This window comes from Lepisma saccharinum, chromosome 16 (assembly GCF_977018435.1).
Source record: "Lepisma saccharinum chromosome 16, izLepSacc3.1, whole genome shotgun sequence".
NCBI lineage: Eukaryota > Metazoa > Arthropoda > Insecta > Zygentoma > Lepismatidae > Lepisma > Lepisma saccharinum.
The window spans coordinates 21693510-21707773 of NC_139244.1; the positions used below are offsets into that span (position 1 = coordinate 21693510).

General features: G+C 39.3%; 1 protein-coding gene across 6 annotated transcripts in view; it reads left to right on the forward strand.

Annotated features, from left to right (window-relative positions):
• The window catches only part of Calx (sodium/calcium exchanger 3), a 647992-nt gene that overhangs the window by 589410 nt on the left and 44318 nt on the right, over positions 1-14264 (forward strand). For all 6 annotated transcript variants that reach the window (XM_083137851.1, XM_083137848.1, XM_083137849.1 and 3 more), the window contains one exon: positions 11341-11432. In XM_083137851.1, coding sequence (XP_082993977.1) covers positions 11341-11432 — 92 coding nt within the window. The remainder of the gene's footprint in view (positions 1-11340; positions 11433-14264) is intronic.

A 14264-nucleotide genomic window follows, 5' to 3' on the forward strand; every position in this document is an offset into this window, starting at 1 on the left:
CACGCCACGTTCAGTTCATGAAAGCGGGGAGACTGCGGCTTTTATTTGTTCCGTAACCTTGAGCCAGGAAACCAATAACACAAAGAAAGCGGGGCTGCCCGTCGTGTCAGCGGCATCTGCGGGAAGTCCCCGCGTCGAGAGCTTCCGGGTCATCCCTTAGGAGACTCCGGGTTTCCGGTAATAGAATTAAACGGGAGCTTCCCCAGGGACACAATTCCCATTCTCCTATTGGTTCTTTTCTGTACCATCTCCCCCTCCTTTCTCAGTTGGTCCCTTCAACCTCTTTTCCCTACGCTCAGAGTTTTTAAATAGTGACACTCTGGCAAGTTTGATTTCGAAATTCACTTTATGCACATATGCTAGTAGGGACCATACGTTGAATTTTAGCGAGATATAATCAGATATTGGTGAACTTAATTATTTAGCGTTTCTATATTTTTATAAATTTAATCCTTCATCCTTAACATTCGAGGTATCCAACAATTTAATATTACTAAGGGAGACATTCGTTTTTGTTCAGTAATGGAATTTCCGTCTACAAATGTTCATTAATGCCATTTTCGACTGGCATTTTTGTTCATTAATGCCATTTGTGACTGGAAATGTTGTTCATTAATGCCATTTGTGACTGGAAATGTTGTTCATTAATGCCATTTGTGACTGGAAATGTTGTTCATTAATGCCATTTGTGACTGGAAATGTTGTTCATTAATGCCATTTTTGACTAGAAATTTTATTCACTAGTGTCATTTTTGACTAGAAATGTTATTCATTAGTGTCATTTGCAACTGGAGATGTTGTTCATTAGTGCCATTTTAGACTGAAAAGTTTGTTGTTCATTAGTGCCATTTCAGACTGGAAATGTTGTTCAGTCACTCGATTTTCGACTATCTTCTCCATGAGCCAACCTGATGTCGTATGCTTTGTATCCAGGAGTTCCCGGCTTCCCAGGTGGCACACAGAGGGCTGGAAGTAACAGGCTTAAACATTCTCGGTCTCGACCATATTGGAGCACTAGCCCAAACCCCAGTATCATGTCTGTTCCTAAATACCAAATTAAGAGAGGCTGGTCGATTCTTAAAGCCGATTTATGCAAGAGGATTTTCTGAAAAATTTCCACCCGAGATCCCATATCCTGGTGATCAAATCTGGGACTACAACAAGAAACATACGACATAGAATAAAGTGTAAATATTCTCATATGTCACATTCACATTTACTAAAAATCTCTAAAAAGACGAGAGTATCGAAAAACCACGTCTTTGTCTCGTCTCGACTTTAGACACCTCGGTAGACGGAACCGCGGTTACAAATTCCAGAGATGCCCGACATCTATGCAACCCAAATAACAGCATTGCCTTGTGTATTGCAAACTCTCAAGGCGCGACCAAGAACAGAAGCTGCCTTTCAGTGTAAGATCAGCTTCTGGGCAGCACCAACGTGTGCGCAGAAGTGTCTGGTAAGCGTTTCTATCCGGATAATTAATCTCGCTCTTTCCACTCAAATATTTGCTGTTAAAGTTGGAGACACTTCCGTTATTAAATGGACCAAGTCGAGCGTAAAGGGGAAAGTATGTTCGAGGTCAGCTTTACGTTGAGGCAAGTCACTCGGGGATGGAATCACTATTTTTTCTTTCTTTCTTTCCCTTTCCTCCCCTCTTTCTTTCTTCCTCTCCCTCAAGAAAGAAGGAAAGAAAGAAAGAACAGGGAGGGAGAGAGAGAGAGGAAGAGAGAAGGGAGGAAGTACAAGAAGAGAAAGAGAAATATACCCCGTCCACCCCCCGTCCACCTTCTCTCTCTCTCTCTCTCTCTCAATAAGGAAGGAAAGAAGGGTACAGAGAGAGAGAGAGTAAGGAAAGAGAATGTCCGGCGGAAGGGGAGGGAGAGAGGGAGGGAGAGAGAGAGAAAAAGGAAAGAAGGAAGGAAATACTCCACCTCCCACCCTCATCTCTTTCTCTGTCGTCTTTCGTTCCTTCTTTCTTCTTTCTTTCTTTCCTCCTCTCCTCCCTTAGAGAGAGAGAGAGCGAGAGAGAAAAGGAAAGAAAAAAGTAGAGAAGGAAAGAAAGAAAGTGGGATAAAAAATGAAAGAAAGAAAAGTTCCTTCATTCTTTCCTTCTTTCCCCTCCTCTTTTTCTCTCTCTCTTACTCGCCCCGCCTGGGAGGGTATCCTTCTCTCTCTGTAGAAGGAAAGAAGGAGAGAAGGAAGGAAAGAGAGAGCTTCTTTTCTTCCTCTTATTTCCCTCTCTCCCTCTCCCTCTCTCTCTCTCTCTCTCTCTCACCATCTTCTTCTCCGTGAAAAGTTTCTGGCGGTAGGGCCCCTCTTTTTTTTGCGCCCCCCGTTCTCCCTCTCTTTCCTTCTATCTCATTTCCCAGTCTCTTCTCCCTTTTTCTTTCTTTCTTTTTCCTTCTTTATTGAGAGAGAGAGAGAGAGAAAAGGCCTGGGGGGGGCAAAGCAAGAGAAAGAGTGAGTAAGATGAGAGAGAGAGAGAGAGAGAGAGAGAGAGAGAGAGAGAGAGAGAGCCTTTCTCCGCACCGCCAATACAAGCAGTGTTAATGAATGAAAATATAAAAAGTGTTGCCAACCGTATGGTCATGCCTCTCCTCATAGTGATTTATTTTCCAGTCTAGACACATCTCGAGTCTGTACACTTAAAACGTTCCACTCTACATTATAATGAACATATTCTTCCATACCTTAATTCTAGTGATGCGTTAATAAGTAGCCCTACATGAATGTAGACTTTCATAACTTTCCTCTGTAGTTCAGTACGTGAACTTGTTGACCCTAAAATACATCTAACGAGAATTTAACGATAAATCGTTCACATGCAAGAAAAATATTTTCAATTGAGTAGCCTAGTAATAAAATATTGTTATTATCTCATCTAAACTGTGATATATATATATATATATATAATATGAAAATAATGTGTATTTTTGTACTTACGCTAAAACATTGGTCACCGACTCTATTTTGGACACTACTTTCTGCAGATAGACTTTCATCCTTGTGTGGACTACACTCGTCACGTGATTCGTTTTGCAAAATATTTTCGGTGCTGCTAAAATTGTTTGTTGTTAGTCAAAAACATTTCTTTGACTCAACAAATACGAACCCCTTCATTAATGAAAGAGTTCAATTACATTGTCAATGATGCTTCACATAATTTTTGTTTCAGCTCCCATCATTTGAGAAATCATGTCTTCTTAATATTACAAATTTAACTATGGTTGGAGCTGACCCCCGTGGCGGAGTGGTTATCGCAGCGCAGGTTCGAATCCCGGCCTGGACATGAGTGTTCCTTGTGAGTGTCCCGCTAAATAACAGAAATCAAATTAACAATAGTTGGAACAAAGGTTTCTTTACCTCTCCCCCCCTCCCACGCCGCCATTATCGTACGAACTTCCTTCTCGTCATCATGTGCACAACTTGCTCCTCAACTTAAAATACACCCTGTAGCCACCCGACGTACGCTATTTTACCACACGCCAAGGTCAAGGGCTCCCAATGAAAAAGGAATGAGGAACATGACAGGGGGCGCCCACTTGGTTGCCGCGGCAACGGACGCCGCCGCGAGGCGATATAAAAGGAGTTTATATGGCGATAAAGACGACCGCCCGATGGAAAGTCCTGCGGGGAAAACACCGCGTAATTGTTCCATTCGCCGACGCTGGAAACGTATTCCTCGATGCATCAAAACACACTGACGTGCAACTATCGACTGTTTTGCTGTTCAACTACTCTTGCTACCACAGAGAACGATCGAAACTGTGCTGGACGTACGAACCTGGAATCCAACCCTGGATGCTCTGATGAAAGGATTAGTCGGTTTGGTCAGGTAATCTTGTAGCAGAATCTAATCTGGAAGAAACAGTCAAATTCCTCAGGAGAGCCGAAGTGTCGCCAGTCAAAAGGCATTAACTGTCAAAATTTGAAAACCCAAGTAAAGAACTTGGTCAAAGTTAGTTTCAAGTCTTATTAAGCTCAATTAGGCCAGAGTGTAAAATTGGGATCTCAACAAGTGTGCAATATGTCTCCACTGAAAGTCAAACCCGGAACAACCTTGATTACAAGGCGACGGCATTACCATTATGCTAGACAAAAAGTTTCTCTCTAAAAATAGTATTTATGTCGTTTCGTAAGTTCATTGTAATTCAAGATTCATTGCAATAAACTTAGATATTCTCAAATAAAAAAGAGCTTTGTAAAACTTTTAGGCGTATTTATAATTTTCATATTTAATTTCTTTCAACAGTTTTGAAAAATAACTGAAGAAATATATAAGATAGTACTGTGTTATATTTTGACTGTAGGCACACGCCTGTATCCTCGCGTGGAATTCTTAAACCACACGTTCCTGCTCTGTTCGATTGCAACCAGTGACAGCCCCAAAAAGGGGTCACTTCTCCAACAAAGTAGGGCTTCCCCTGGCGCAGTGGTAGCATCGTCGCCTTGCAGGGGTCTTGGGTGCAGTCTCGATTAGCCTTACTGTGCATAAAGTGGACGTAAAACACCAATCAAGCCAAACAAAGTAAATAATTAAATATTATTTTAGTCCAAATCGTGTTTTTGTGTCACTTTGCGGTATATTAAATACGACTAACCCCCTCCCCTAAAAATACTGCCTCCCCGCTCATTTTTTCGTGATGCCGTCACCGATTACAACCTCAAGGCTAAATCGGTAATTTACGTTATCTTGCTCATGTACGAAAATGACCTCGCAGTGTTCCACGAACGGTTTCTTTTCTTTAACTTGTAAATCTGCCACCAGATGGTGCCCCTTGCATTTTACTTCCGTTTCGTGCGAGGAGGTAGCCACTTTGACTCACGACAGCGCACGGGGATTCTTGTAATTTGTGTTATTTGATAACTTGTTAGCACGACCGAGGGGGCGACCATCATGTCCGATTGCAGATCCAGTGTCACGTAATGTGTTTCGTCACCTGCTTCAGTTTGACCTAAAAAAAATGTCACTTACGTGCTGATCTAACCGGTTCAGTGGCCGAGCATGTGAAGTGGGCTTTTCGCTCTCGGCACCGAAGTTTCCGGACGAGGCGATTGTTCATCAACTTCATCTATACTCTGTCCCGACTATCTCTGGAGCAAGACCACGCATAGCGGCAGAGACGGGGGGAATCAAGTGGACAGAGCGAAGACGTACACGCTCCTGCGAAGGCTGGTAGCTGTAGTCGCTTCCCCTTCCACGCAATCCTGTTCCCTTTCACGTGTTTATTGGTAGAGCCATCTCGTGTCACTACAGAGACTTTTTTTCGTTCGCTTGCTCCATAGATAGCCGGGACAGACTCATACTCATCGTCGCGATTAACCAAAGTTGGCAGAGAAGCAACACTAAATACCGAAAATACAAAAATACGTGCTGAATATAGCAATGTCTTGTACAGTACTATACATACTCGTTCTGGTTATCAGTTCTTTGATTTGAAAATATATGCATATGCTGACAAAATTCTGGACTGCTAGTGTTGCTAACTAACATTATATACCACCAAATTATATACTTTTTCACTTCGCCCATGACGTCACTATTTCTAAATCCATTGAGTGCTGCTGCATATGACAGCTATTGATCACAAAACAGATAACAGGATGGCTCCAGGCACAAAGCTTCGATTTGTGACCTTGCGATATTTTTAAATACATTTTTCTATCCCAAAATTGGCTTTCATCTGACCAAGAATGTGTTTTGAGTTTGGTGCGATGATTCATACCCGTTTGAAGTGGCGTCTCACACTACAAAAATTAGAAATAAGTACCACGTAATACTTGCTTTTAATGTGCCTATAGGTACATCGATGAATGTACTTTCCAGGCTCGTTATTAACTTTGGCTTTCGTTCCTTTTTCTTAATACCAGTCTGCGAACTTCAGGATCGCTCCCTCTAGGTGAATTATTGACTAACTTTTCCCCAGAAACGATCTTCCGGGCTTCCTTCTTTCGAAGTCAATAACTCTAACCTCTCGAAAGATGGCGTGACTTCTTGAGCCGCTCGCTTCTCCCTAATGCCCATCGCACCCATTCGCTGCCCGAGTGGTTGGAGGGGGCGGAGGGTCGTTTGCCCCCACGCCCTCGCTTTCTCCACGGCATCACTTGAGGAGTCAATTTTCCAAGGTGGAAGTTTGGTCTTTCCGCGTTGGGAGGGCGAATAGGATTCCTTCTGCCTTTTAAAGCAAGGATGAGGGAGGGGGAGGGATGAGAGTAGAAACTCTTGGGAACGTACAGGAGAAATTGCACTGAGAACAAGAAAGAAAGGTTCAGGATAACAAAGGAAGAAAAATAGAGGGGAAACAGCGGTTTTCTTGCGATAAAAAAGGGGGCTTACAAAAGCAAAAAAATGAAATTGCATCCTGGTTAGAAATATATATCAAAGGGTTTGTTATATTTATAATGCTGTTAAACTACAGCAACGTTTAGTTTTGATATATTTATTTTTTATTTTATTTATTTATTTATCTCTTATTTTGTATGGCTTATGCCTTGTCTTACACGCAACCATATTATACCTAAAGTTCATAATATAATGTATATTCATAATTTGATTCACATATAAACATAGAAAAATAAAGAACATACGAGGGCTATTTTTTTTTCAACCTCCGATGGCGCCACCAGGTGGCCCGTGAAGCGCTAGGAAGCGGGGCGTCACGCAGCGTGATTGGTGCCTCCCCTGCCACTACCACCACAGCTGCCAAGGCCAACGCTTCAGTTGAAGCTGAACGACGGGCGCGTAGAGATGTCTGCTACAATCGACTCTCCCGCCAAGTGCAAGGTGTGTTACTGGTTGACTTTGTGGAGCCGGCGACCACAATCAATGCGGCTGCATACTGTGAGACGTTGCGCAGACTACGCAGAGCCATCCAGAACAAACTGAGAGGCATGCTGTCTTCAGGCATTGTCTTGCTTCATGGCAATTTCTGACAACATGTTGCTGCGTCAACACAAGACATTCTTCAACGATTCCACTGGGAAGTGTTTGTTCACCCCTGGCGCCGTGACTTACACCTTTTCCCGGCGATGAAGAAGTGGTTGGGATGACGGCGCTTCCACACCAATGAGGAACTTCGGGACACAGTGCAGACCTGGCTCAACAGACAGGCGGCACCTTTTTTTGCAAATGGGTATTGGAAAGCTGGTGCATCGGTACGATAAATGTCTGAATCCTCTTGGGACTTACTTGAAAAGTAGATGATACATATACGTAACATTTGTCAATAAACCTATTTTGCTATTCACTGTGGTTTTGATTTCATGCCCTATCGGAGGTTGAAAAAATAGCCCTCGTACATACACCTTTCACATCACACAGTAAAAAATAGTAATTCAGTGACCAACACACACACACACTACTGGCAAGCAACATTATGGAGGTCTAGGGAGTAGCCATTCAGAAAGAACTCCAGTGCCAACCTCACTCCCACGTAGTGCACTCATGTTGCAGGCCGACGATGCTATGGGGGCCTTGACTCATAGCCAGCGTAATCCTCTGTGGGTTCGTGTCACTGATGTGTGTTTGTACGCTTCATCCATTTAGTCTTTTCTCCATTAATACCCATCGTCGCGATTGGCCAAATTTGACAGAAATGCGACATCAAGTAAACAAAATCGATCAATAAATCAGCAATACTAGAGTTGACGAGCTGTAACTTTGCGGGTGAACCTTGACCAAATCCGGTTGCACAGTAGCAAGGGGAGGACCTGAGTCGCTGCGCGTCATTCTCCTTGAGTTCTGTCCTTGCTGTCGACCAATCAATCGCGAGTAGGTGGCAACTACGGATATATCTCACTCTGTCTCTCTGAGCATAATAGCCAAGGTCACCCGCAAAGATACAGCTCGTCAACTCTAGCGGACTTCTGCTAAAAGAAGCAGCAGCGATGGAACTCAATACGCTGACAGTGCATTATCCAATGAAAAGCCCCTGGGCAATACCTAGGCTGTTTCGTCTCGATTTTGTTTGTTTTGTTGTTTCAGCTTCGAAATGTAACATAAGAACAGTGGCATTCAAATAATGTGTGTGTGTGTGTAATATATATATACAATGTGTTCGATACCCGGCGGAGGCGCATTCCACAGGTTCGGATCCCACTGTAAACCATAGGCCCATTTCCGATTAGCCTCTCTGTGCATAAAGCAGACTTAAAACAAAAAAGAATCAAACTAAAGCATGACAGTGTGGGGTAAAAACATTTTGAAAGTGAAAACAAAGATGAAACGTTTCATCTTCTGCAGTGTTACATCCTGGAAACATTTTCCTGTTGTTTTTTTTTTTGTACACCTGAACTGATCTCTCTTGTTTCTCCACTACGTGGTGTTAACAGAGATTTAGTTGCGGTAGGGAGAATTTGCAAATTAAACTTCAACGCTACGCTGATAAGACCTCTCTAGCTTTGACTTGTCTCTGGGATTAAATTTTAATCACAAACCTCTCCACATCTCTCTCTCTCTCTCGTTCTCGCTTCTTACATGATGAACACCCGAGTCTTCCATAATTTTATGTCGGTAGGTAGGGAAATTTTTCGTGCATGATTACGACGACACCCACACTCCCGGGTTATTTAGTGCCCTCCCATTTCAAGATGGCCACTCGGCCATACTTTCTCATTATAAGATATCACGGTTTTCTTTTGCCACGTGTACCTAACACCGGGATCACAATACCTGGTAGTTTTCGCTTCCCAGTCTCGATTTTCTGGACTTAATCGGCGTGGAATATGTGGCAGATGTAAATTGGAGATTCTGCAAGAGATTTATTGTTGATCCACCGTTCTCACTGTATCCTGCCTTACATAATAGGCTGTCTATGTGCTCTCATCTTCCTTTGTCTAGTCTGTGCACAGTGGCGTGCCCAAGGGGGATTAGTGTGGGTCATAACCAGTGATGTGCGTCTAAGCGTAAACAACGATAGTCTACATTCTACACGTAGACTATGTTATACACGTAGATTACGTAATCTATGTAAACAACATGGCGAAAGGTGATAACTTAGCAAAGAGCGCCGTGGAATTAAAAGAAAATTATACTACGTATCAGTTGCTGATGTGTGTGGAGAACTTTTCATACTCTTTCTTTCAAATTCGAACAATTTCTCACCTAGGAAGAAACCTAATATTGGAAATATTCAAGTGCTTTATTGGGAAAAGACAACTCTTGCCTCACGACTGCCATCTGTTGTTGTTTTTTTCATACTATTTATCTTCTTCCATAGTTGATGATAGAAGAGAAGAGAAATTTTGTTGTAAATGGGGTTCTTTTCATTTCGTTAGGAACCAATATAGTTGAAAATGTCACTTTTATTTCATGAAAACCTTGAAAATTAATTTTAATGCACTTTAGATTGTCTACGTAGTCTATGTAAACTACAACCCAATGTAATCTTCGCATAGATTACGTGTAGACAACGCATGTAGACGTAAAGTTATAGTCTACGGCACATCACTGGTCTTAACCCTCCTTTGGCCTAGTATTCGTAAAGAAGAATTTCAAAGGCAGGAAAATATGGTAAAAAGTGAGCACACTACTAGAAAAAGGTATACGTAACCCCCCTTTCAAAAATCCTGGGAACACCACTGTCCGTGTAGTGGCAGAGATGTTTCCAGTTGTGAAAGTAACGGTTAAAATATTAAGGCAAACTGTAACAATGTGAGCATGAATGGATTGATATATTTTACTTCGCGTTTCTGCCACTTGGCTAATTGCGAAGATGAGAATGAATGGTGATAACATGAAATAGATGAAGGGACAATCAGAAATACACATGGACAGCACGCAACACAAGCTCCACATGGGTCCAGACGCCAGAGCCTCGCTAGTCTGCAAAATGCAGTCCAGGATGTACTACGTGGGAGTAAGGTTGACGTTTGGGTCTCTTCGCAAAGAGTCACCCGCTCAGATGGAAAATCCTGGATAAACCCCTCTCAGAATGGCAGAAAGATATTCTACATTACGTTTGTTCAGTTTTCACCGCTGCGATTCTTGGTTGCCTAAATGTATCTAAGTAGTCAGTCTTCATCCAAGCTCCGTGCTCGCACCTTAAAACACTTGCCATGTTTACCCTTGCGACCTTCAGCCAGGGGGAATTTTCCTCCCACGGCTTGAAGCTCAAGTTTCAACAATGCACGTTTAACTCTGGGAAGGAAACTGGAGCCCAATATTGTCTTGGCAACCGCCAGCCTGCTTCTGCTGCGTCAGTCCTTTCGTCACCCACTCGAGGGATCCTTCTGCAATCACTCTTCTTCCCTATTGTTTGTTTGGGAACTCGGATGCTCGTCGATATAATACGACAAAACCCGAAAGATTATAATCTACACCCCTGGTTCTTGCTCATTGTTTTATGTGTGTGTTTTCGTGGGACTTTTTCCGCAAGTAGCCTTTGCCTATTTAGAAAGTTCGTTTCAGAAAGTGCTTACAAATGCTTGAAGATATGCCGAAGGGCAAAAACATTTCTATTAACTTGAGGATGTGTCCAAGGGGAAAACGTTTCTATTAACTTGAAGATGTGTCCAAGGGGAAAACGTTTCTATTAACTTGAAGATGTGTCCAAGGGGAAAACGTTTCTATTAACTTGAAGATGTTTCCAAGGGGAAAACGTTTCTATTAACTTGAAGATGTGTCCAAGGGGAAAACCTTTCTATTAACTTGAAGATGTGTCCAAGAATCATTGACAAATAACAAAACAAGAAGACACAAATTACATAGATAAAAGTTTCTATTAACTTGAAGATGTGTCCAAGGGCGGAAAAGTTTATATTAACTGGAAGATGTGTCCAAAGATGAAAAGTCTCTATTTACTTGTGATATTTCGAAGAGCAAAAATGTTTCTATTAACCTGAAGGTATGTCCAACGAAACTAAATGAAGTGGCATGCCAAGAAATTTTGTAATGGCTTCTGTCTTTTTGGTTCTGTATTTCCTTTGTTTGTTTAAAATGTGGGCTATAACCGATACCACTTTCACTTGGGCATGCTGTTGATCGGAGACTATACATTTCAAGTGATGTTGAAGAGATTGAATTGTTTTAGATTAATTTGCCCTCATCGCCATAAAATCGACACCTGGGCATGGGCCTGGGAAGTGAGTGGAAGTTAAACCGGCCAGTCGACTCCCCTTCTCCCCCCAAAAATTGAAATTTGTCAAATCTCAATTTGTAATAAAATATACTGAAAAAGCAGCATAAATGTAACTGACCTTAACTCAAATTCATTTTATTTAGTTTTAAGACTTATAAGAATTGTGTACTAGAAGTAATTGCTTCACTTTTTAAATATTAGTTTCAAGCAATAATAATTTCATGCGACTAATTTATGTTCAATTTCTGTTTCTTTGCAGAAAGTTTATTGAACTTCATATAATGGAAGAAGATAGTTATGAAAAAGACGTACTGTTTTATGTAAATCTTGAAGAACCAAAACAAATAGGAGGTAAGGTTGAGAACCTATATAATTATTAACATTTAAACTTGTATTAAATTATTGAAAGTAGGAAATATTAACGCTGATCGCATAACCAATATGATAGGTTTAGATTTTATGTTATTATTTTTAGTTAATAAGCAGGAATTAGGTGCAGTACTTTTAGCATATAAGGGAAGGGCATCAGTCCCCCAGTAGTTCACCCTTTATGAAGGAAAGCTAGATAATAATGTCATCAGGGTTAACATTCACTTGAAAATTGTGAAGAATTATAAGTATATCCATCTGTTACATTAAGTCCGTGACACAACTGTCATTAAATTCAAAGATTGATATCATGGTGAAAGGGTAACACTCACATCTATATATAACTAACTATATATAATATCAGTGTGATTCTAGTGAAGTTATGCTCCATATTCCATAATGCACAGATTTAGTTTAGTATTTTAATTTTAATCTTAAATAATATTCTATAATTAGATAAATGGTATTTCTTACCACCAGAAATAACTTTAAAACATTTTCCATTTAATATAATGATAGTTGATGTTTGGTGTTTCACCAAGGCGAACACTTTTACCTTAAATATATTCACTTAATCAGGAGAAGAGAGAATGTATACTTAAGTCCAATTGGAAAGATGCGTAATAAAAGATTAATCCATGATTAGTCAAGTATATCAGTGTTGCAGAAAGTATTTTGATATAGATATACAGCGTGGGTGCATTTTTTTCCTCTTGAACATAGGAAGAACCATATAAAAGATAAATAAACATTCATTTCAATTTTGTTTAAACGTTAAAACATATGGCATCCGTAACAGATGAATAGCATTGATATTAGGATGAGTTCGAGTTTTTCATATTTTGTTATTTATTTTTCAAACTTTTCAGTTCTGAATATTCTTTCCTTACGGTACTTAAGAACTAAACTCTTGGAATGGAGAGAATGATAATTTGTTACTTAAACTTGAGATCCTGTGTTAACTGTATGCATTTGTGAGATGTGAATCCAGGTACTTTAAAATTTCTGCCATAAGTGATTGTGAGTGATAAAGATTAACATCTCGTTCAATGTTTAATTTCCATCTTCATGTATTTCCCTAATTTACCACTGTTTATGTGAAAATTATCTAATCTTTTTTGTTGTTTAATGCAAATCTCTAATATTGTTGTTATATATGTAATTTATTAAAGTAATGTATTTAATTATAAAATTACATAAAGGTTAATCAGATTTTTAGAGAAAAGCAAATACCTTCTACAGGACATGAAACAGGTAATGAAATGAATTTTTCCTTAAATGCTTGGGCCTATAAGTTACTTTTTCAAAGTATTGCTTTTCATAATGGAATACAATTGGCATTTACGGAATATGCAATAACAAAAATACATTATAGTATACAAGAACTAAAGTGGATATCACTTCTGCTTTTGTGTCAACATGAAAGTAGGCTCATCCCCTGCCCTTATCCTTAAAAAAAAAAATTGAAACCAAAAACTCTCCAAAGATTATAACTGAAATGCCAGAATAATCATTAAAAGCTAGGTATAAAGAAAAACATTCCCTGAGCAAAATACAGCAATATAACAGTACAGCTATCAAGAAAATTATTGTTCCCTAGTTCTCTCCAATTGTGCACTCTGTGCTTATCAACTGACTGGAATTCACAATTACTCAATAAATAATTATTAAAACTGCACAATTGGAATTTTTGTGCATAAATGGGAATGGAACTTGGTAGTTGTAATTGTAGTTAATTAAGAGATTCTCAAAATGTGATGAATGTGTTATTAGTCTTTCTCTTAGCGAACACACACACCATCTTTCCACACTATGATACAATGTGTTCCACAAAGACATCACAAAGGAAATGTGTTTGTGTTTTAGGATAATTGTACCCTTGTGAAATATAGAAATGAGACACACTTCAAGAGTTGCTTTTACTTTGAATTAAAATATGATCATGGTTTTCACTTATTACATTGCTTAGTAGTATTTCAACACTTATTTAATTTTTACAGTAGTATATACATACATAGCTATTTTTCTTATCTGGAATGACAATTTATTCATTTTACTCCTATTACATTATCTTTTGAAACTTATACTCAACTTTATGTAAGTAAAAGTATTGTTAGAATATATTTACTTACAAGGATGGTCCTATATTGTTTAACTTTGTTTATTGTATTAATGTTTTATGTGACTATCTGTTGCATTTTCCTAGATACACCATTATTGTTAAATTTACCCTATTTATGTTTTTGTGTTCTCTCCCACATATTTGTTTTCTGTTATTTTAGTTGTTTTGAGTTTGTGTTTAATTTTTGAATTCATTATTTAAGTCCCCTTTATCCTGCATTTAAAAAAATAAATGCAATAAACAACTTAGCTTCTGTAATTGAACTGATATTTGTTTCCAATTATTTTTACAGATAAAGCATGTTAGAATACTATTATTAAACACCCAGATTTAAAATCTACTTTAAAAAGAGGCAAATGCCTCACAGGATATCCATAGGATATCCAGAAATAACAATTCATGGATATTCTGTAGATCATTTATGGATATCATCCATTTTTATTTGATTTAGATGTGTTTGCGCATAAGAAAATTATTATATCTGCACTATGAGTGTACCTAATCTGTATATTTATTAGCCACCATTTGGACATTATCTGGACATTTTTCACAATATTTTGGATATGAAAAAAAAATTCCTGGAATAGATATAGTCATATCAAGGTTATCTCCACATCTATCTTTTACATCTACATGCATTGTGTAAAAGCATGCACACTGAATATGAAGAAATCAGTAGAAAAGCTAACAAT